The 23,102-nt window shown below is 41.7% G+C and overlaps 1 protein-coding gene across 2 annotated transcripts in view; it reads left to right on the forward strand.

Annotated features, from left to right (window-relative positions):
• The window catches only part of plxnb1 (plexin B1), a 239,710-nt gene that overhangs the window by 188,501 nt on the left and 28,107 nt on the right, over nt 1-23,102 (forward strand). For both annotated transcript variants that reach the window (XM_062969628.1, XM_008105539.3), the window contains exons 12-22: nt 1,117-1,962; nt 3,898-4,023; nt 5,257-5,379; nt 6,210-6,303; nt 7,011-7,177; nt 11,037-11,188; nt 13,276-13,381; nt 14,614-14,750; nt 16,316-16,492; nt 17,744-17,912; nt 20,106-20,348. In XM_062969628.1, coding sequence (XP_062825698.1) covers nt 1,117-1,962; nt 3,898-4,023; nt 5,257-5,379; nt 6,210-6,303; nt 7,011-7,177; nt 11,037-11,188; nt 13,276-13,381; nt 14,614-14,750; nt 16,316-16,492; nt 17,744-17,912; nt 20,106-20,348 — 2,340 coding nt within the window. The remainder of the gene's footprint in view (nt 1-1,116; nt 1,963-3,897; nt 4,024-5,256; nt 5,380-6,209; nt 6,304-7,010; nt 7,178-11,036; nt 11,189-13,275; nt 13,382-14,613; nt 14,751-16,315; nt 16,493-17,743; nt 17,913-20,105; nt 20,349-23,102) is intronic.

Raw genomic sequence — 23,102 nt, forward strand, 5'->3', positions numbered from 1 at the left:
TGCCATTCAGTCTGTTGAATTCCTAACAGATTCAAGTGTAGGGAGCAAGGTTGGGGGGGATCTTGCTTCCGTGGCAAACAGCATTTCAGTACTATAGGTCTGCAGAACCGTCTGTAAAATTACTGCTTTGGATTCTTGTCCCCCTTCCACTTACATGACTGTTTTCTGCTCCTTCTGCCCAAAGATTTTCTTGCTGCTGCCACCATCAAATTTACTGTTGCCAAAAACTTCCAAAAACAGAGTGAATAAATTTTGATTTCCGACTTAAGATTTATTTATACAAAATCAAACTGATTTTCAGCTGTTCCTTCTCCCAAACCATATGAAATCTCCCAAAGGCACATAAAGCCATATTAGTTTGTTCCCCTGACTCCCTGTCTCCCAAGATCTCCCCCCAAAAGGCAAAAAATAACCCCTATCGGCTAAAAATTGTGTTGCATCATGTCAGTTTGGGTGCACTGAAATGAGACAGTAAACCCCACCAGATAGGTTCAAGAAGGAAAAGTGACTCTGTCCAGTTTCCAGTTGCCCATCTCTGGTCTAAGGCATCTTCCTATGGGTCTGAACATTTACAAGGCCCTTCAAGGAAAATCTGGAAAGATTTGATGCCTGTGCTTAGCCCTGTGCCAGAATAAAAAGGTAAAGGTAAAGGTTTCCCCTGATACTAAGTCTAGTCATGTCCGCTTCTGGGGGTAGGTGCTCATCTCCATTTCTAAGCCGAAGAGCTGGCGTTGTCCGTAGACACCTTCAAGGTTATGTGGCCACGGGCATGACTACATGGAGCGCCGTTACCTTCCCGCCAGAGCAGTTCCTATTGATCTACTCACATTTGCATGTTTTTGAACTGCTAGGTTGGCAGAAGCTGGGGCTAACAGCAGGCGCTCACTCTGCTCCCCAGATTCGAACCTGTAATCTTTAGATCCTCAAATTCAGCAGCTCAGCTCTTTAACATGCTGTGCCACCAGGGGCTCCCTGTACCACATTAACCTAATCAAATTAAATTATTTTTGCGAGAATCTCTCGTAATAGAAAGAAATGGAAAGTGAACTTCTGTTTCTTCTGTGGTCATATTCTGGCTCTGATTGGTGTTTTATCTGCTCCTTTTTACACTTCCAGGCTCAGACACCAAGCATCAGCCCATTCCTACTCTCAACCACTCCGTACGCAGCAGAATCCCCCTCACCTTCTCCAGATGTAGCTACTGAACCCCCTCTCCTCTCAGCCACACCTGTGCCAACGTCCACTCCAAGTCCCACCACCGAACCGGTTACCCCGTCCACCACACTGCCCCCAACTACCATCAGGACTACCCTGCAGCCAGAAACCCTCAGTTCCACCCATGTGCTCTCAACAACCGTAGACACTGGCACTACCTTGGAAGCAACCACAGGCTCCTCGACACTGAGCCCAACTGAAGTGCCTGCGACTACTCCAGCTACCTCTGAGCCTACCTCCAGCAGCGAACCAGAGACATCTGGCCCTGTGACACACTCTACCTCACAACCCGTTATTGAAACCGAAGGCTGGTCAACCGTTGCTTCTTTGACTACTCCTCATAGCACATTGCAGCCTTTTGTGGAGGCGCTGACAGCTTTCCCAGATACAGAAAATTCCACAACGCCATCTCCCATCCCAGTGGAGTCCACATCTCCTGTGCCAACACCTTTCAACTCCAATCAGACAGAAAATGCTTCCATATCTTCCTCTGACTTACCACCAGAAGACCTGGAGACAGAGCAGTCTTTTTCTAAGGAAGTCTCATCTACAGACCTTCCGGACTGGTTACCTCCCGAGGATAGCACTGAATCAATGGAGTCGCCGGAAAATGACACAGCCTCCCTTTCTGCCTCTATCCTTTTGTCAGGCGATGGAGATTCCTCAGAGAGCGATAGCTCAGATTTCCCCAGGATCCTGAACCAGGGGCTTGACTATCAGTACGATGCTCCTGGATTTCTAGATTTGGTAAGTCTCAAGCAGTACATCAAGGACAAAGCAGGCTTCTATCTGTACTCCAGCAGATCCGCTTCCATTAGAAAACATGCTGAGATTGTAGTGCATATCCACCAAGAAAGACCAGATAGGGATAGGGATTCTGAAGTTCAGAAAATAACTTTTCCAAAATCTGGGAATATTCTGTCTTTGGAGGAGCTGTTGACATGCAGAGCCAGCCCTAGGCAATTTTCAAGTGTAAGCAAACCGTATTCCCCCCCCCCCCTCCCAAATGAAGTGGAAGTGGAAGAAGAGAGCCATGGAGATTTCATCAAAGTGCCGGGCCTTTGCCAGAGGGAAGAGTTTCCTTCCTCTGGCCAAAGCCCGGCCTAGGGAAACCTGGGGCGTGTTGCTGTTTCCTAGAACTTTTGTTTGCCCGCTTCTCTCTGGGCACTGTATCGGGTGCCTCAGTAGTGCCCCAGGGGATTGGCGTCTTCCACATTTGCGTACTTCGCTTACCGGTTCAGCCGCCCCTGTTGACATATCAGTATGGGATGTGTTTCTGCTCCAGTTCAGTCTTGGAATTTTGATTACTGTAGTTAGTTTTGCCTATTCAGTTCTAAATGTTATAAGAAATTGAATAAATTATTATTCAAAAGGACTATAGGGCTCATTGACCAAAATTCAGATGATGGAATTCCATTTTTTCTGGGTGAACCTATCTTGTTCATAAACTGACAACTGCCTATATTGGTAAACACCACAATCTCCAGCTTGTATGGCACATGACCAAAGAATTGGGTGATGGGAGTTGTAGTCCAATTGTAGTCCAGCAACATCTAGAGTACTACGGATTATTCACCCAGGTATAAAACCATAGAACCGCAAGCAGGTTAAAGTAGATTGAGGAGAAGAGGCAATTAACAGGCAAGCTTATGTGAAGGATAGCAAGTTGATGAAGGAAGATGGGAGGGGGACATAGACCAGGTCACCCAGGCCCCATCTATACTGCCATTATAATGCAGATTGAATAATAATAATAATAATTTTATTCTTATACCCCCTCCCCATCTCCCAGAAGGGACTCGGTACGGCTTACATGGGGCCAAACCCGGACACAACAATATAAAAGCAAAACAATAAAACAGATCAATCAACAATAAAACATCAACAACAATAAAAACAGTCATAAAAAGTCACTTACAAGAATAAAATGTTAAAATCATGAATTGAATTCAAGGATCTGGGCCAAGGTGCAAAATATGTCGAAGTCATGAGGGAGGGGTGATAACCCAGCTGTCATAGTCATTAAAGTGCCAATTATAATACTGGGGAAGGCATACCTGAGGGTCTATTGCTGAGTAGGCAAACAGGTCTGCATTAAATAGTCCTATAATCCAGTTCAATTGAGTTAAACTGCATTAGAGGATTCTACACTGATCATGGAATGCGGTTCAGTCTGCATTACAATGGCAGTGTAGTTGGGGTCTGGGTTGAAGGATAATGAGGATAAGCACAAAGCAATCTCATGAGGTAGGACGAGAATATATAACCTGGGTTGCTGTGAGTTTTCCGGGCTGTATGGCCATGTTCCAGAAACATTCTCTCCTGACATTTCGCGCACATCTATGGTAGGCATCCTCAGAGATTGTGAGGTCTGTTGGAAACTAGGCAAGTGGGGTTTATATATCTGTGGAATAATGTCCAGGGTGGGAGAAAGAACTGTTGTCTGTTGGAGGCAAGTGTGAATGCTGCAATTGGCCACCTTGATTAATCTGTTCTATAATTATCTGTTCTAAAATGTGGGATCTTGACGCTATGTTCTAGGACAATCTGATATCCATGCCAGATGAGAGATACCATACATACCTGATTTGGTGTTTAGCTAATTCTCTTTGGTTGGGTGGGAAATGGAGAGAAATCTGTTTGGAAACTCTTATAGGCTTCTGTGTCTTTGTGGACTTTCAGAGTGAGGAGTTCAATTGGGGACCAGAAGCATGCCCTTGTGTGAGGGGAATTCAAGGGTCCTCTCTCATGCCGGTCAATGTAGAAAGGAAGATAACACTGATCGGAAGAAACTTCCATCTCTATCAGGTAAGGCTTTGGTGCCAGTGTCTACTCAAGTATAGCTATGGAGAGACCATCCTTTGATGATGTTCATTGAAAAGCAATCTAACCTTCTCTTGATCAAACATTGCCTTGTGACTGATTTTTGGTGTTATGTGAATGAGTGAGACAAAATCCTGTAATATCTGTGAATCACCCCCAAAGTTAGTTGGTGGCAGCAGGTAATTTCTCTCTCAGTGGGGTGATGAATTTGTTACTGGGTTTTAACGAAACTTAAAAACAGCTATTTAAGTTGGGTTGCTGTGAGTTTTCCAGGCTGTATGGTCATGTTCCAGAAGCATTCTCTCCTGACATTTCACCCACACCTATGGCAAGGATCCTCAGAGGTCGTGAGGTCTGTTGGAAACTTGGCAAGTGGGTTTATATATCTGTGGAATGTCCAGGTTGGGAGAAAAAACTCTTGTCTGTTTGAGAAAAGTGTGAATGTTGCCATTGGCCACCTTGATTAGCATTGAAAAGCTTGCAGCTTCAAAGACTAGCTGATTCCTGCCTGGGGGAATCCTTTGTTGGGAGGTGTTAGCTGGCCCTGATTGTTTCATGTCTGGAATTTCCCTGTTTTCAGAGTGTGGTTCTTTTACTGTCCTGATTTTTGAGTGTTTAAATACTGGTAGCCAGATTTTGTTGATTTTTATAGTTTCCTCCTCCTTTCTGTTGAAATTGTCCACATGCTAGTGGATTTCAATGGCTTCTCTGTGTAGTAGTCTGACATGGTGGTTGTTAGAGTGGTCCAGCATTTCTGTGTTCTCAAATAATACACTGTATCCAGGTTGGTTCATCAAGTGCTCTGCTTATGGCTGACTTATCTATTTGAGTTTGTCTGCAGTGCCTTTCATGTTCCTTGTTTCCTGTTTGGGCGCTGCTATTTAAGTTGCTGGATCTCTTTTTGGAATAGGGTTCAGCCTCTTAGATACCTCCTTTAAAGTTCATACTGAAACTTTCCTCACGAACATGGAAGACACTAAAGTGGGGGATTTGTCTTGGATTAATACACAGCTATATAAAATCCACATTGAACTGTATTACATGGCAGTGAGGACTCAGATAACCCAGTTCAAAGCAGATATTGTGGATTATTTGCCTTGATATTCTGAGTTATATGGCTGTGTGGAAGGGCCCCTGGATAATTGAATGCAATAACACTGGAGCACAGGTGGGAATTTCCTTCCTATGATTCAACCCTCTGCTTCTTCCTCTTCAAAGGATCAGCTCTGGGACTATGAATGTGCCTTGGTTCTGGAGGGGAAGACCTTGGTGATGGAGGCTTATATAGAACAGGATGAAAACAATCCATCCCTTTGCTATATCACTTGCCAACTGCACCAGGTAAGGCCTTCATACGAAAGGAGCCTTCTCTTGGGTTCCTACTAGCTCTGTCCTTAACATTTGGCTGAAGAAAAGTACGCCAAGAGTCTCATATCTGTGGGACTTACGTTCCTGGCCAGACCACAGTTACATAAAACCACCAAACTGACCAAATGTCCTCAATTTGCCTCACTTCTGGTCTCACCACACCAGTTGGATTGGAGGACCTAGAGATTTTGCTTGCAGTTACTCAGGCTGGGTTCCAGATGTTGAACTGAATGCACAATGAAATGTGCTTGTTCAGAGTTTATCATGTGATAAATATGTGTAATGTATATGTTATGTTGTGTATATTTAAGTTAAAATTTTGGTTACGTTTTGGGTTAGTTTTATAATTTTATATTGAAAATGTTTTATCCACTGTTCTGATTTGTTATTTGTTTGTTTTTGGCATTGAATGTTTGCCAATTTGTTACTTTTGCTGGAAACTACCCTGAGTTCCCTCGGGGAGATAGGGCGGGTTATAAAAATGTATTATTATTATTATTATTAATATTAATATTATTATAACTATACACAACAATATTTTCCCCAGATAAAATGTCCAACCATTTAATAGGTGAACGTACATAGGTATAAGACACTCACAAATTTCCAGGCAATAGTTCTATGTGTACTTACATATTTGCCCCTTCCAAGGTCTTCTGATTTTCAAAGCAATGTCATTATTTACAGGAAGAAAGAACTAATATTGTTTTATGTCCCACTGTTCTCTAAGAACTGAGACCCATTTGGGTTACGAAATAACTAGTTATTCCTCTCAAAGACTTATGTTTTGGTCTCTCTTTCAGTACAGCTACTCAGCCCCCCAACTTGAATTCAGTGCAGTAATATTTGTGCAGAGAAAGCGGCATCTCCGTGTGGACAGCATCGAAGACCTCCACGGTACAAGAAATATATGGAGCAATCATGGATTTGGAGCTTTAATAGATTTATTTTTAAAAGGTTTATTGTAGGCAAAACAGTTCCCAATTTATAAAATAAGATCAGTTCATTAGTTGCAAGTCCTTCTTATGCCTAGGTGGAATGTCCTTCCCAAATGCATGAGGAGTGTGCTACACTTAATTTGGAATGTCATACTGATGAAAGGATGTTTGCAGGCAAACTCTGACACCTCCTTCCTTTAAGAAAAGTGCATGAAGTTATTGTTAGAACAAAGCATGAACCATGGTTCAAGCTGATGAAGGAATAACTAGAATGAAATCTCAGTAAAGGCCCTCTGCCCAAGGCCACCTGGGTTTTGACTGAACGAAGGAAGGAGACTTTAATGGCTGAGGATCCTATCCTGTTTATGCCCCTTGCTCAATCTCTGAAGTTTCAGGCATACATACACCATTCCTTGATTTGATGAGAAAGCAGGGCCTGTGGTTAGTGTCTAAAAATAACCCTCACCATCCAAACTTGTATGTTCCCTTACGTCTTGAGCTATTCCTGACCTTTGCTATAGCAATTGGTTGTCTTGAGATCTTAATTGGAGCAGACAAAGAGAGAGAATAGACTCACGCTTCTGTATCTGTTGCCTCAGTTGGTTTAATTTTTGAATTGAAATGAATTACAACAGGGCTCAGCTTAAAATGTTTCCTCCTCTACAGTGACGCTCTACAATTGCTCCATGGGACACTTGGATTGCAGCCGCTGCCAAACCGCAGATGCCAAGTATAACTGCGTGTGGTGTGGAGGGGAGCAGCCCAGCTGCCTATTTCGGGACTCCTGCAAAGAAGAGGTTGCAGACGTGTGTCCGGCTCCTCTCATTCATTCAGTGAGTACTGCCCAGTGCAGTGGAGGCCAGGTGGTTGGTGAAGGAATGCACAGGAATCCAAGATGACCCTCAAATAGCCCGATGAGTCATTGGGCTGGCCACAATTATAGCGGAAAAGGCAGGAGAGCATAAAAGTGTTGCCAAGACACATATAGGACAAGGTTACAGTGGCTTTAATATTTAACTGGAAGACTGTGAATTCCCAATAATAGGAACTATTGGAAATAACTGCACCCAATATCTGGATAGATATCTCTTTGGAAATAAATGGCAATCACAACCTTATTGAAAAGAAAAATGATGTCATATCCGTTTGGCAAATGTGAATCTCCATGAACATGTGGAGACTGCCTTTTGAAAATAATTCCCTTGTTAGAAGTCAACCCTGTGAACAAGTGATATTCATCAGCATTCATGTAATGACACACAGGTAACTCAGCTGTTAAACTCAAAAACCATGTCTTCGAACTGACAAAGACAAAGACATGCCACTACAAAAATATATTTGATTAGCGGAGGATGGTTGTTTCTTTAAAGTTCAAATTGCAATTACAGTTGTAATTGCCCAGAACATATACACTCCCTTTAAAAACCTTTTAGTTTAAAATATGGACTCAAATAAAAAAAAGCCAAAGTCTTTAAAAAAATAACATATCTTGTTTACTCATAAATATTTTGTATTAATTCACCATACAAGCACATTCCTTATTGAAGTTCAGTTATAGATACAGCAACATGTACCTGCTTTTATTGACGTTCAAACTCATACTGAATAGAAAATGGAGTCCTGAGTCTGAACATGCTCAGTACAATTATACGTCTATAGTCCCTTTCACACCAAAGAGGTACAAACTGGCAAATCAACATACACATAGAATACAAGTTAGCAAATATATACATTAACAAATAAATAGTGAAAGGCTTGTGAGGTTGTTATTTCCAACTGTTTGTTTCATATATATGCCAGGAATATCTCCTGTCTCCTTCGTGCAATTTATCTTGATAGCAATCCTGTGAGGAGTCTCGGGGATCGAGATGCTAGTGAGAATTATTGTAATTGCCTTAAGGTCACCCAGTGAATTTTGTGGCTCAGCAGGGACCAATACTGTATGTTTAATTTGTATTTGGGAAATGGAAGGTGATATGTACAAAACATTTCTACTCCATATCATTGATAAAGAGTAAACCCACGAGTAAATGGTGAAAAATAGATTCAGGAAAGGATCAAGCCCTTTCCCCACAGATTTGTTGTGAGATACATTTTGGACAACTAGTCAACGAAACAAAACAGCAGTCCCCTGTGTGTTTTGAAAGGCATTTTCACAGTTGTAGCCTTGAAGGGGAAAATCAATACCATTTCCCATTTTCAAAGAAGCAAAAGGCTTCCTCTGAAGAAGTGGGTGTTGAAGATGAACTTGGGGGAAGGGAGAAAAGAAGTACATAGCTTAATGAATCAAGGACAAAGTAAGGGAGGCAGGGAAAAAAACAAGCGTGAAAGGAGAAGGCATCAAGATAGAGATCTATGCAGGCAATAAGCTTATGCAAAGCAGAGAGAGGAAGGAGGTAGAGGAAATAAAGAAAGGAGATAAAGCCAGAGCGGAAAGGAAGAACATTTAACAAGCAGATAGATGACCTTGAGGCCTGATAAGGCGTGAGTATGAATTAGCAGCAAACAAACAAGCAAAAAGAGGATCTTTTGGCATCTTAAAAGCTAGCAAAATTGAGTACAGAATATGTTTTTATGGACCGAAGTCCATTTTATCAGATGTAGGGAGTTTTGTCTTCAGAAGTGGGCTGCTGTCAAAGAAAGCTTTTGTTACAGTCTTTAACATTTCGAAAAACCTTTTGCTGCTGTTTCTGGGACAGATTAACAGGGCCACCAACCAAGAAACAATAAAGGAAACAAGCAGATTGGATTCCAGTTTTTATTTCATGTCAAAAGCATTGTATAAATAAGTATAAATACTGATAAATAGAGGGAACACAATCACCTAAATAATTTTAGACCAAAAACAGGCAAAAGCGACCTCATTGTCTGTAGCTTTAAGCAATTCTTCAGATACTGAGTTATTTATTCTGCTCCACAGTCACACAAGGTGGGGGATTATTCTAGGTAGTGCCATTTTGCCAGGTTGTCTTTTGATCTACCCACTCCACTTCTTTGTCTGTTCAGGGACTTCCAGGTTGCCCATTCTTGGTTTGTCCCTGGAGGAAGACTCTCATGGGGGGGGGGGGGGGGCATCCACTTGGAATTTCCTGGTTTAGCTGCCCAGAGGGATACTCTTGCTGTTGCTGGGGGAACTTTAAGAGGAGTGGTGGTTCTCATGAAGCTTTTCCTTGATTTAAGTCTACTGGGAGGAGTAAAATACTCATGTAGTGGTTGGCTTTCATAGTATTCAACCTTATTTCTCTTGCAATTAGCAGCAGCTTCCCATCGCATATTGGGGGGGGGGGGAATGCCAGCTAGCTTATAGAGTTTATCAACAGGTGTAGATTTGAGGCATCCTGTGATTATTCTACATGCTTCATTCGGTGCTATATTCACCTGCTTCGCATAGTCAGACTTGTACCAGACAGGACAGGCGTACTCAGCAATTGAGTAAGACAAGGCCAGGGCTGCTGATATTATTAATTTGGGTCTGCACCCCATGTGCTGCCAGTAAGTTTCTGCAGGATGTTATTGCGTGCAGCTACTTTGTGCTTGGTGTTTGCACAGTGTTTCCTAAATATTAGTGCTCGATCTAAGGTGACACCAATATATTTAGGATGGAAACAGTTTTCGAGCTCTTGGCTTTCCCAAGTAACTTTCAGTTTCCTGTTGGCTTCACGGTTACGTAGGTGGAATGCACTTGCGTCTTGGCAGGATTTGGCTTCAGGTGATTCTCTTTGTAGTAGCTGAAGATATCTTTCAGGGCATGAGTAAGTTGGTGTTCAACTGTTTTCGTCTTTTGCTTGTCTTATTAAGCCAAGGTTATTAGCACATATAAAGCACTTTGTGAGTAGTGGCTGTGGCTGATCATTAGTAAAGATGAATTGAATTTGCAGTGTATATGTATATGCACATTCCTTGAACAATATTGGAACTCTGGGTTGAAGTTTGCAAATGAAAGTCATGTTTTCACACTTTGTTTCCAGTCCAAACCAGACAGGGTTAGGAAGGGGTGGGATTTAAGAACAAGGAGAACTGCTTTGCTGTAAGTAACAATAAACTACCAGCTACTGGCTCAATATTCTGTGAGCACAAGTCTGTTTCATAAATAAGAGCACAGTGATCATATCCAGAGCTTGGAAAATTTACTGGTTTAGACAGTAACTCCTGAAATGTGATGGATATTGAAAGTCAAAAAAGTAACTTTTCTGAGTTCTTGGTACCCATTTGATGCTATGCGTTGGTCTCATGTGAGTTTGTGTAAGATGATGGGAAAGGTACATGAAACTATGTCCAGAGTTCTATACAGGACGTCCCCGGATTCCAAACAAGATAGGTTCTGTTGAATTTATATATAAGCTGGAACAGGCACATTTTAAGTGTAATTCTAGCCAAAAAACGTTTTGTAGTTTGGGGTGTAAAGTTTGTTTTGCTGTCTATGCCCCGATCAGAAGATTCACATCACTTTCTCTGTGACAACTGAATTTTGAAAATTTGGGGTTGTCGTGGAAATAAAGATTGGTGATAAAGTTTCAGCGGAGACACTTTTTCCCTAGAACAACTCTTCCAGGAGTGAATTTCCCTTCCTGGGGTAGAATTCCTATCTCTTCCTGTTATCTTACGCCTGTTTGTAACTAGAAGTCAGCTGTTTGCAATTTGGGGACTGCTTATCTATGTGCTAAGTTTACACTATTTTGCCATCCCTTTCAGGTTTATCCTTTAACTGGGCTGACAGAAGGTGGCACCAGAATCACCATCAGTGGTTCAAACCTTGGTCAGAAACATGAAGATATTGCAGAGACAGTCACTGTGGCAGGAATCCCCTGTGAGGTTGATACTCTGGTTTATGAGATCTCCAGCAGGTAAATGCATGTCCTTTTGGGCTCATAGAAATAAAAAGACTGTGCACTCAACTCTCTTGTGTTCAGCACAGAGTGGAAATGCATGTCCAGAGAATTTGAAGTAAGGCCAATCTTCCACATTTGCAGATTAAGCATTTGGAGAGTTGATCATTTGTGATCATTTTCTGTTGCTCCCACTGCTGCCCTAGATGATTGTTAACAAGAACATTGATAACACTGGTGTCACTGGGAGGAAATCACTTGCAGGGTAGCTAGGGTCAGTTGCACACAAGTTCCTTTGGTCACTCATGCAAGTGGGATGAGGAAGGGGATGGGATGGAAAAAGAGTGTGTATTCACTCATTCATGTACTTTCTTGAAGGCCAAAAGTAGTTGAGGCAGGATAAGAAAACTCATTGTTTTCTGAGGATCTAGAGCAGTGGTTCTCAACCTGTGGGTCCCCAGGTGTTTTGGCCTACAACTCCCAGAAATCCCAGCCAGTTTACCAGCTCTTATGATTTCTGGGAGCTGAAGTCCAAAACATCTGGAGACCCACAGGTTGAGAACCACTGGTCTACAGTCACATCTATAAGACAGAAATCCACAAAAAAATTGATACTTGCTGGTGAAGCTACCAGTCAGGTCCCATCTACACTGCCATATAAAATCCAGAATATCTTCTTTGAACTGTATTATATAGCAGTGTTAACTCGTATTATCCAGTTCCATAAAGGAAAAACTGGATTATCTGCTTTGATAATCTGGATTATATGGTCTTGGAGTGTAGATCCAGCCTCAGAAAAATAGGAAGGATTCTTGGCAGTTGTGGAGTCCCCCAGATGTTTTTGGATGACGTCTTCCATCTTCCCTTGTCCACTGGCTATGTTGGCCTGGTGGGAAATACAGTGCTAGAGCATAGAAGAAGCCACAAAATTTCCGTGCTCTAGTTTCGAATATGGATAGATATAACCTATCAATGAGTAGCAGCACAACCTGGTATTGTCAATTTTGCTCTTGAAGTGGGATACACACAGAGACAATGTTGTGCAGTGATTTCAGTACTGGACCAGGACTCTGGGAAACCAGGGCTCAAATTCCCACGCAGCCTGCTTGGTGATCTTGGGCAAGTGACGCTCTCTCAGCCTCAGAGGAAGGCAATGGCAAACCTCCTCTGAGTAAATCTTGCCAATAAAATATTTCCTTGGAATCACCTGAGAGCACACAACAACCAAATCCTGGTTCTACACTGCCATATGAAATCCAGATTTTCTGCTTTGAACTGGATTATTTGGCAATGTAGATTCATATAATCCATTTCAAAGCAGATAATGTGGATTATCTGATTTGATAATCTGGTTTATATGGCAGTGTAGAACAGGCCTTAGAGAATGAGACTGGTGGAAATGATTGATCTATGGAAATAGAAGGTACCCAAAGGCCATCTGATAATTCATATCACTGATGGGTTGCTGTGAGTCTTTCAGGCTGTATGGCCATGTTTCAGAAGCTTTCGCTCCTGATGTTTTGCCCACACCTGTGGCAGGCATCCTCAGACAACCTCTGAGGATGCCTGTCACAAATGTAGGTGAAATGTCAGGAGAGAATGCTTCTGGAACATGGCCATACAGCCCGGAAAACTAACAACAGTGATTATGGCCATGTAAACCTTCGACAGCAGAGATAATCTGGATCATGGCCAATACAGCCCGAAAGACTCGCAGCAACCCAGTGATTCTGATCATGAAAGCCTTCAAGAATACATATCACTGCTGTAAGTCAGGACCACCTTCCCCATCTACATATGTCAAGGTTACACATTTCAAGGCTACGTGATCCATACCATGGTCTACAACACTGGAAAAAGATCCTTTCAGAATCAAGTAACTCCGGGCTTATTGTGTGAGCAAGCCAAAGAACAAGACTCTGGAGGAAATGAAAAAACCAATTGCTTACCAACATGACTGTTGTGGTGAGTGACATCTCCTCCACAGTCAGGCCGACAGCTAAAAGTGCCCCCCCCCCTCTCATTAACTCAGGTTTAGAGCAGACCATGTGGTGCAGCTTGGTGGGGGATTCTTCTCCATCCTCTCTTCTGCCCTTGTCCTGCAGTATCGTATGCACCACGGGCGGAAGCGGCACAGAGAGGTCCGGGCATGTGGTCGTGGAGGTTCCCGGAGGAGGACAGGGAGTCTCTGCTCACGTGTTCACATACCAGGTAAGCAGGCTGCTTGTTGTCTGTCATACTCAGGCCGCAACGAGGCTGCAGAACACAAGAAGCAGAAATACTGCAGAACGCAATATGCTAAAGAATTGAGAGATTGATGCACTGCTGGTTTCCCCAATACATTCAGTATGAAAGGATGTCATAATGAGGAGGGATCAAGCTAGTTTTCTGCTATTCTAGAGACTAGGATATGAAACAATTCATTCAATTTGTTGGGGGGGAAAGATTCCAAATAACTTTCTAATGGTAAGCTCAGTTCAACAGTGGAATATATTGCTTTGAATTGTGGTGGAGTCTCCTTTTCTGGAGTCTTCTTTTTTAAACAGAGGCTGGATGACCATCTGCCAGGAATGATTTGATTGTGTAGTTCTGCATAATAAGAAGTTGGATTACATGGCCCTTCTGGTCTTTTCCAACATTATGATTATTTGATCCTATACACCATTGGCTGTTAGTTATAGTAGCCATAACAATGTAATATGAACATCATAGCCAAATATGATTGTCTTCCAGAGGTAGAGTCTTGCTGGTGGATCCATAAATGACTGTGAAGACCATATTTTGATTTAGATTTTGCTGTTCTTACCACCAAATTAATTTACACTATCAAGACTTACCATCAGTTGGGGAGCCCTCCCCTCAGCAACAACATAGTACTATATAACATAATAGTATTGTCCTATGGTAATAATATAATATATTTTACGGTAGAGTCTCGCTTTTCCAACCTCCACTTATCCAACGTTCTGTATTATCCAGTTATTTACTATTGAGAAATGTAGTTACTATTTTTGTAAATAAATCTTTTGTGATTTTAAAGACAGAACTCTGTGTGTTTGCCTTCTAAGTTCTAAATTCTCCATGTTCTGCTTGCTGTGAGCTGAATGCTCAACTTTAAGTATCCCGTGTTTGCATATTTTTGGATGCTCTGCTCCTTTTGGGTAGTTTTCCTCTACTAACCTGAGAAAATCCTAACAATGGGGAGCTACTAAGGCTTCTTAAAATATATATAAGTAAACCTTGAGGACATGAGGAAGCGTTGTTTCTGGAGTAAGTCATATGACAAAGGGCACTAAAGCAGCCAGACTTGTGGATGGCTAAAATCATATTTAGTTTATATCAGTTTTAAAATGTCACAGGGTTGAAAGAAGACCAAAAAAATGAACACAATCCACTTGAGTACCATTTCTGAACATTCATTCTCCCTTTGCTCTTCCATGCAGAACCCAGAGCTGAAATCCATTTCTCCATCCCGAGGTCCCAAGGCTGGAGGCACCAGCCTGACATTGAAGGGCACCAAGCTGCTGACGGGAAATCCCAGCAAAATCAGCATTCTGATTGGAAACTTCCCTTGCTATATGTAAGAAGAAATGGTGTTGTCAGGAAACATTAGCTTTTTAATCATTTTCAGTAACAGTGGTTGTGGATGGAATGCTTGAGCTCATGTTTTAATTAAGAGTTGCAAACATTTTGGACTGTAGCTCCCAACGTCTACCAGTGGTCATGCTAGCTGGTAAATTCTGGGAAACAGAGTTTAAAAAGGGTCATTTTCAAAAGTTGTGGTCTTAACAGAGCTTGATGGGCCTTCAACCATATTTAGATTTGTTAAGAATACATACGAGGACCTTCAGATTCTCTATCAAGCACTTTACAATTCTGAGATCGAATACTGTTCTTTTTACCTGCAGCAATTGATGTATTTTATTGTTTTTAATCATGGGGTACTGTGAATTTGTGATATTGCGTTGACTGTTTATTGTTTATTTTTTGTTTTGCACTTTTTGTATTTTGCATGTAATACTTTGAGTGTTCTGTGAGCTGCCCCGAGTCCCTCTGAGAGATGGTGGCAGGGTATAAATAAAAATTGTTTATTATTATTATTATTGCTATTATTATTTATTATTATTATTTCTTCCCTCCATGCTCCCTAAGCATTGTGTCCCATACTGGGGACAACATCATTTGAAAAATAAAATTAAACTCTAGAGTACCAATAAATATTACTTTTATGGTACAGTAGAGTCTCACTTATCCAACACTCGCTTATCCAACATTCTGGATTATCCAACGCATTTTTGTAGTCAATGTTTTCATATATCATGATATTTTGGTGCTAAATTCGTAAATACAGTAATTACTACATAGCATTACTTTTTCTGCCAAATTTGTTGTCTAACATGATGTTTTGGTGCTTCATTTGTAAAATCATAACCTAATTTGATGTTTAATAGGCTTTTCCTTAATGCCTCCTTATTATTCAACATATTCGCTTATCCAACATTCTGCTGGCCCATTTATGTTGGATAAGTGAGACTCTACTATATATCTCATTGTTTAACCAAATGGCAGGGTGCCATGGGGGGGTGGTATCTAAGAGGGGCAGCCTCAGCCTAGAATTGGACCACAATGCACAGAATCTGCAAATTTACTTGCATTGGGTTTTTTTTTATTATTTATTACGAGCTGCTTTTGGTCCCAGTCTTGGGGAATAAAATAGAATAGAAATTTTTTAAAAATGGAAACAACAACAACTGGACACGATCTAGTTATCTGCACATCCAAGATCTCTTGAGAGGAGCATCTATGCAAATTATGATGAGGGCTTCAGGTGGAATCCAGCTTCCATACCAACACTATCCAATTATGAGCAGTTAAAATATAATTCCACTAATGAAACACCGATGCAAAAACCCAAGCCCTGAAAGAGATTGGATAGGGGTGACTTCCTAGAACTATTTTTACTTCATTCTCCCCCCCCCCCCCAAGTTGTTTAGAAAGGAGTTTGAGTAAGTTATGTTTAGGACTCCCAGAATGCCCGGGGAAATGTAGTCCAACTTTTCTGATACTCTGGTTGGGTAGGTATTTTCTAGAAAAGCAATTGATAATTTCATGCCTAAAGTAAAGCCCTCTTACTTCTCCTCCCAGTCGTTCTGACCTGCAGGAGGACACGCTGCAGTGCCTCACAAGTCCCAGCAATGCATCTGTGCCACTTCCGGTCACAATCAAGTATGGAGATCAAGAACGGAAATTGGAGCATTCCCTCTTCAAGTATACGCCAGACCCCAACATCACATATGCAGAACCAGCCAAGAGTTTCCAGAGGTAACAAGAGACTTTTGATAATTGTAAGGGGAGGTCTTACACTGGAAATGGGGAATCAGTTGCCTTCCGTTACCAGAAGTTATGTCACACCTGATCAATGGCCATGATGATTCATGCTGGAGTCCAACAACATATAGAGGGACACAGGTTCTTTACCTGAGCTTGTACTTAGGACATCCCCACATATCAATCCAAGGTCATAGCATGTGACTCTACATCAGGATAAAAAGAAATCTTGTAGTGCTTTCAACACTACCTGGTACAAAAAGTTTGCAGTATATGATTTCATACTTCATCTGAGTCTTGTAGACCTAATAGACTACAAAAGCATATGCTTCTTTCTCCCAGGTAGTCTCAAGTGTGCCAGAAACACTCTTGGCTAAAGCATGGATAGCCTAGTTTAGGTCTTGAGTCTATTGTTGCTCCTGTGAGAGAAAGAAAAGTTTCAACATCCAAAGAAAAGAGGCAGAAAAAGTTACTAATTGAAAACAAACACAGTAAATATCAATGCAAATTGTTTTCAGTATTTTTTATTTTTATTTGGGGAGCAATACCCTCATTTAACTGGCCCTGGTGGAGCCCCTGGTGGCGCAATGAATTAAACCCTTGTGCTGGCAGGACTGCTGACCGAAAGGCTGCGGTTCGAATCCAGAGGGAGTGGGTGAGCTCCCTCTGTCAGCTCCAGCACCCCATGAGGAGACATGAGAGAAGTCTCCCACAGGATAGAAAAACATTAAACATCTGGGCACCCCCTGGACAATGTCCTTGCAGGTGGCCAATTCTTTCACACCAGAAGTGCCTTGCAGTTTCTCAAGTCGCTCCCAATATGAAAAAAAAAACCTTGCCCTGATAGTTGGTGAGGATCTAGGAAAGCTGACTTTTAATGAGTCACTTCAACTCAATATTGCCCACATTTGCTTTTTCAAGTCTGGTGCCTTCTCAGTGGTTTTCAAGTTTCAGTCTCATTATCCCTAGACAGTTGTTGCCTGAAGATGGTGAGAGGGTGATGGACATCAGATTGAGAAAGCTTGTTGACGCTGGCCAGTAGCGGCTCTCCATAGTTTCACTCTGCAGTGTATGTTCCCAAATCTATTTGAGAATGCCCTGGGATGAACATGGGACATTCTGAATGCAAAATACATATGCTCCACTACTCAGCCAAGGGCCTTGCATTCAAAAGGAAAGTCCTGAAGCTGTGGGATGCCAAGCTACATTGATTACAATGTCCAAAATGCATGTGTGTGCTTTCAGTGGAGGAAGAGAAATCCGGGTTCATGGGCATAACCTTGACGTTGTGCAACAGCCCAGGATCCAGGTCACGGTTTCACCACTGGAGCGCCGACGCCGGGGCCTTGGGAGATGGCGTCGAATTATCCCCGATACAGAATGTCTGGAGAATTCCCTCTGCAGCATTCAACAGGTAAGTCACCCAAGCTGCTAATGAATGCATGTATTTTGCGCCAGCCTGTGGCCAAGATCCTGTGTTACCAAGTGTCACATTAAAATCTCACAGACAGACTTACGCCACACTGTTTCTCTCTCCTCAGCCCTGTAATGGAGGGATCAGAGAAAGGTTTGACTCTGTTCTTGTAGCCAAATGCAGTGCATTTACATCATATGCTAAAATCAACTAGGTTCTCAGGACAGCCCATTCCCCACTCAGTGGTCATAGAGGGAAGGCTATATTAATGAAACAATGAGTAATGGCAATGGGTGGGTGAGCTCTTTGATCATTTCAAGGGGAGGAAGAGGATATCAATCCCCTCAACAACCACAAAATACAAGTGTATGTATATATCTCTAAGCTGAGCCACCATGATGTAGTGTATTTAATACTGGATTACAACTCTGGAGACCAGAATTCATTGGAGCAACCCAAGCAATCAGATAATCCACCCCCTTGCCATTGTTTCACTTTAATGGCCAAAACGATCTTAACAGATAATAGAGGTGGGCCAGAACTAACAAAATGAAGTTCAACAGGGACAAATGCAAGATATTGCCCTTAGTCAGAAAAAATGAAGTGCAAAGATACAGAATGGAGGACGCCTGGCTTGATAGCAGGGAATCCAGGGAAGTCATGCTACCTCTCTATTCTACCTTGATCAGACCACACCTGGAATACTGTGTCCAATTCTGGGCACTGCAGTTAAAGGTAGATGTCGACAAGCTGGAATATGCCCGGAGGAGGGCAACTAAAATGATCAAGGACCTGGAGAACAAGCACTAGGAGGAGCGACTTGTTTAGCCTGCAGAAGAAAAGGTTGAGATAAGGACCGTGTATAAATATGTGAGGGGAAGTCATAGAGAAGATGGAACAAGCTTGCTTTCTGCTGCCCTGGAGTCTAGGATGCAGAACAGCAGCTTCAAATTACAGGAAAGGTGATGCCACCTGAACATTAGGACGAACCGCCTACCGTAAATGTGAGAGCTGTTCGGCAGTGGAATTCTCTGCCCTGGAATGTGGTGGAGGCTCCTTCTCTGGATGCCTTTAAGCAGATGCTGGATGGCCACTTGTCAGGGGTGCTTTGAATGTGACTTCTTGTCAGGGGGTTGGACTAGATGGTCCATGAGTTCTCTTCCAACTCTATGATTCTATGGCTCCATCCCATAGAGTCCTGGGATTAGCAGTGTAGTGAGGCACTATAGCTTTTTGGCTGAAAATTCCTGGTACTCTTCCTAAAATGCAAATCTCTGTAGTTGAAAAAACTCTACCAGTAGATCAGGGCTTCTTAGACCTTTTCCATTTGCAACCCATTTCCACTGAAGCAATGTTTCTTTGATCCCAGGTATAAAGGTATATAAAATAGGGATAAACATCAAACATTTACTGATAATAAACCAGCATTAGCAAGGCTCCCTAAATAGGCTGATTTTCCTTTTTCTGAAGCATTATCTGCAGAGTCCATTGTAAAGACTGCACATTGTTCCTAAGAGGTTTGCTTAAATGTTTAGGTGGCATTCAGAATCTTTTTACTTTTGCAAATTTTTCATGACATCAACATTGAGCTAAGATGACCCCATTTGGAGCTGGGTCCCACGGTTTGAAAAGCAGTGCTCTTGATCATGTGTTTGCAAATTCCTCTGTGGCAGGAGACGGGCCAAATTTTGATTGAATATAAGTTCTGAATTACTATTTCTGTTTTTATTGGAAATTGCGCTTGCGAAGAAGGTGGAACCGAGAGCAGGGCCTCCCTAGATGATCTTAAAGTTTTAGTTGGCTCATAAGGGGAGATACGTTCAGACAGTAAGATGGACCAGAACCATTTAGGGCTTTATATCTATGTACAATTGTCTGTCTTGTCTGTATATAAAACAGCATTGAATGTTTGCCGCATATTTATGTTCTGTGATCCGCCCTGAATCCCCTTTGGGGTGAGAAGGGCAGAATATAAATGCTGTAAATAAATAAGTAAACAAATAAGGAATTGGGCTACAAAAAGGGAGTAGAAGTTACTGGTTTCTCCTACCCCTAAACCATTTTATTTGAAAAAAGGGTTCTTTTGTCTATCTTGCATCTTCCATCATTTATCAAGGGTCCTGGGAGTGGAGTAAGTCTGGAAGAATAACAAGCAGACCTTAGCCATTCATGTCTCTTAATTTCTGATCCTAGTTTGAAGAGCCCTGTGAGGTCAACTCCTCCCATCTCATCCTGTGCAAAACACCCGGCATTCAACAGCTGCCCCACTCCATCCAAGTAAAACTGGAGTTTGTCCTGGATAATCTCATCTTTGACTTCAACTCATTCCATCCAAGTGGCTTCTCCTATGAGGTGGATCCCATCTTGAAGCCACTCAACACAGAGGACCAAAGCAAACCCTATCGTCACAAGCCTGGAAGTGTCATCTCTGTGGAGGTAAATGAAGCACTTGTTCCCCAGTAAACAGTAGGCACCATCTGTTCCTTGCTTTATGGATTATTGGTGCTCTGTAAACATAAAACAGAATGGTGCAATAGATTTTAGCATTGGACTATGACTGTGGAGATCTACCATGGAAACCTATTGGGTGATCTTGTGCAAATAGCATTCTCACAGCTTCAAAGAAATGCAAAGATAAGCCCTCTCTGATCAGATTCTATGATAGGTTTGTCTTAGGGTTGTCATAAGTTGGAAATGACTTGAAGGCAAAAAACAACAGATGAAACACAATTTTTAATAATTAAATTGAGAATTTAGCCTTGATAGGTGGGTAAAATGAGGTAGCTGTTTCCCCAAATAAGAATTCTGTCTACAAATGACATTTTCCTTCGGTCTCCAGATTTCTAGCATTGTGCAAAATGATATAGAGAAAATAACAGACAACTCTTCTATTTGGTGTGTTTGCATTCCTTTTATAATTTTGTTGACTCCCCTGATGCAACAGTGTTGCTGGACCACAACTCCCATCACCTTAGATCATTGTGTAGGCTTGTTCTGCTAGCAGTTTGAGTCCTTCACTGTCTTCAATTGTGCCCTAACATCTTACAGCAACCAATGCCTTCAATATTTAGTATACGAAAGCTATAGGACACATGTGCCAAATTCAAGGTCAGTGGGCCAATCATGTCATTCTATGTGTCCTTCCAGATGCTGGACTACAGCTCCTGTATTCCTCATCATTAGACATCATGACTAGAGCTGATGGGAGTTGTCCTGCATTAATATCTGCAAGGCTGCAATTATTCTGTTTGGTCAAGAGAGTGGGGTTTGAATTTAGATACAACCTTTGTCTGACTTCAGGATGTCCTTTAACCTTTCCCCAATCTCAGAGCATCAAGTTCTGTTGGGTTGCAATTCCCATCATCCCCAGTCCGCATGGCGGATAATTAAAAGTGATGGGAGTGGTTGTTCAATAACATCTGGGGACCAAAATTGGATAAAACTGTAAATAAAATATAGTAGGCCCTCTGTAGCCACAGATTCTCTATCCTTGGATTCAACAGCCCTTTAAAGGCAACCTTAAAGCAGATGTGGCCCTCAATGAGAATGAATTTTACACCCCTGCTGTAGAACAAGAAGCAGAAAAGCAATTTGTTTTTCAGAAAGGTCTTTGAATAGAATACTGTGCCATTTTTAATGTTTTATATTTTTAAATTGTTTTAATGTTGTTGAGAATTTAATTCCATTTTAATGTTGATGTGTACTTCTTTTTTATGTAAGCTGCTTTGAAAAGGCTGTGGAAAATGCATAAAGCTGACAGTGATGGAGATAATAGCATTAATAATTTCTTTCTCTCCAATTTCCTCTTAACCTCATTAATAGAAACTTCCAAAAGCCTCGCTCAAATGTATTAACTCTCTTGACTCTACAAAACATCCCAGGGAAAAATAATCTAGAGATCTAGGCAGAATAATGCAAGCTCCCCCTCTTTTCACATTTGGCACGATTCCTGTTACATATTCTGGTTACAGATGTCAGGCTTTCCAGCTGGCAGCACTGACATTTCCTTGCCACCGCCTTTGTAATAATGTAGAGTTTGTTATCTTATACCAATTTTAAATTGCAGTCCGTTCCTTCCATACCATCTGTTTGCAACAGCACTTAAGGTTAATAGCATTTCATTAAGAAATTGCAGAGCACTAATGGGACACAGAAACCACAGATGGCATGATGAAATATCTATGAAGCTGTGTTTGTATTTTAAAAAAAAAAAAAGACAGGAAAAGAGGAAATCATTTTCTGGGTTACAGGTATTGCAATGCAAATGCGTTTTCAAATGCACAAATTTTAGACCAGCCCTTCTTCACTGTATGCACCCAAAATCTTTTAATCCTTTTACTTCTGGAATTTTCTCTGCATTGGTTACAAGTGACAGAACAAGTACCAAGCAGCAAGAGGGCAATAATCTCAAATAAACAGCTATGGGGAATATCCCATGTCTCTACACTAATGCCCAAAATAAACAAGATGAACAGAAACTTTTAGCATAACAAAACAGTTAGGACGTAATAGGCATTACTGAAACCTGGTGGGATGGATCTTATAATTGGAATGTAGTAATAGAGGGGCATAACTTATTTTGGAGAAACAGACCAAACAGGAAAGAGGGTGGGGTAGCATTATATGTTGTGGATGTTTACACCTATGAAGAGATGCAGGACTTCAATCCTGAAAACCAGGCTGAGAGCATCTAGATATGAATTAAGAGAACAAGGACTGAAAAAGATGTAGTTGTGGGGGTCTACTAATGATTTTGGAGTCTTAATGGACAACAAGTTGAACATGAACTAACAATGTGATGCAGCAGCTAAAAAAGTCAATGGGATTTTGGGCTGCCTCAAAAAGAGTATAGTGTCTAGGTAAGTGGTTCTCAACCTGTGGGTCCCCAGGTGTTTTGGCCTATAACTCCCAGAAATCCCAGCCAGTTTACCAGCTGTTAGGATTTCTGGGAGTTGAAGGCCAAAACATCTGGGAAACCACAGGTTGAGAACCACTTACCTAGACACTATAGAGTCTAGATAGAGTGCCCCTCTACTCTGCTTTGGTTAGATCTTACCTGGAATACAGTTCAAGAGGGATATTGATAAACTGAGGAGGATGACTAAAATGATCAAAGGTCTGGAGACCATGAATCCTTACGAGAAGCAGCTTAAAGAGCTGGGTATGTTTAACCTGCAGAAGAGAAGGTTG

The sequence above is a fragment of the Anolis carolinensis genome, chromosome 2 (assembly GCF_035594765.1).
Source record: "Anolis carolinensis isolate JA03-04 chromosome 2, rAnoCar3.1.pri, whole genome shotgun sequence".
In the NCBI taxonomy this organism is placed as follows: Eukaryota; Metazoa; Chordata; class Lepidosauria; order Squamata; family Dactyloidae; genus Anolis; species Anolis carolinensis.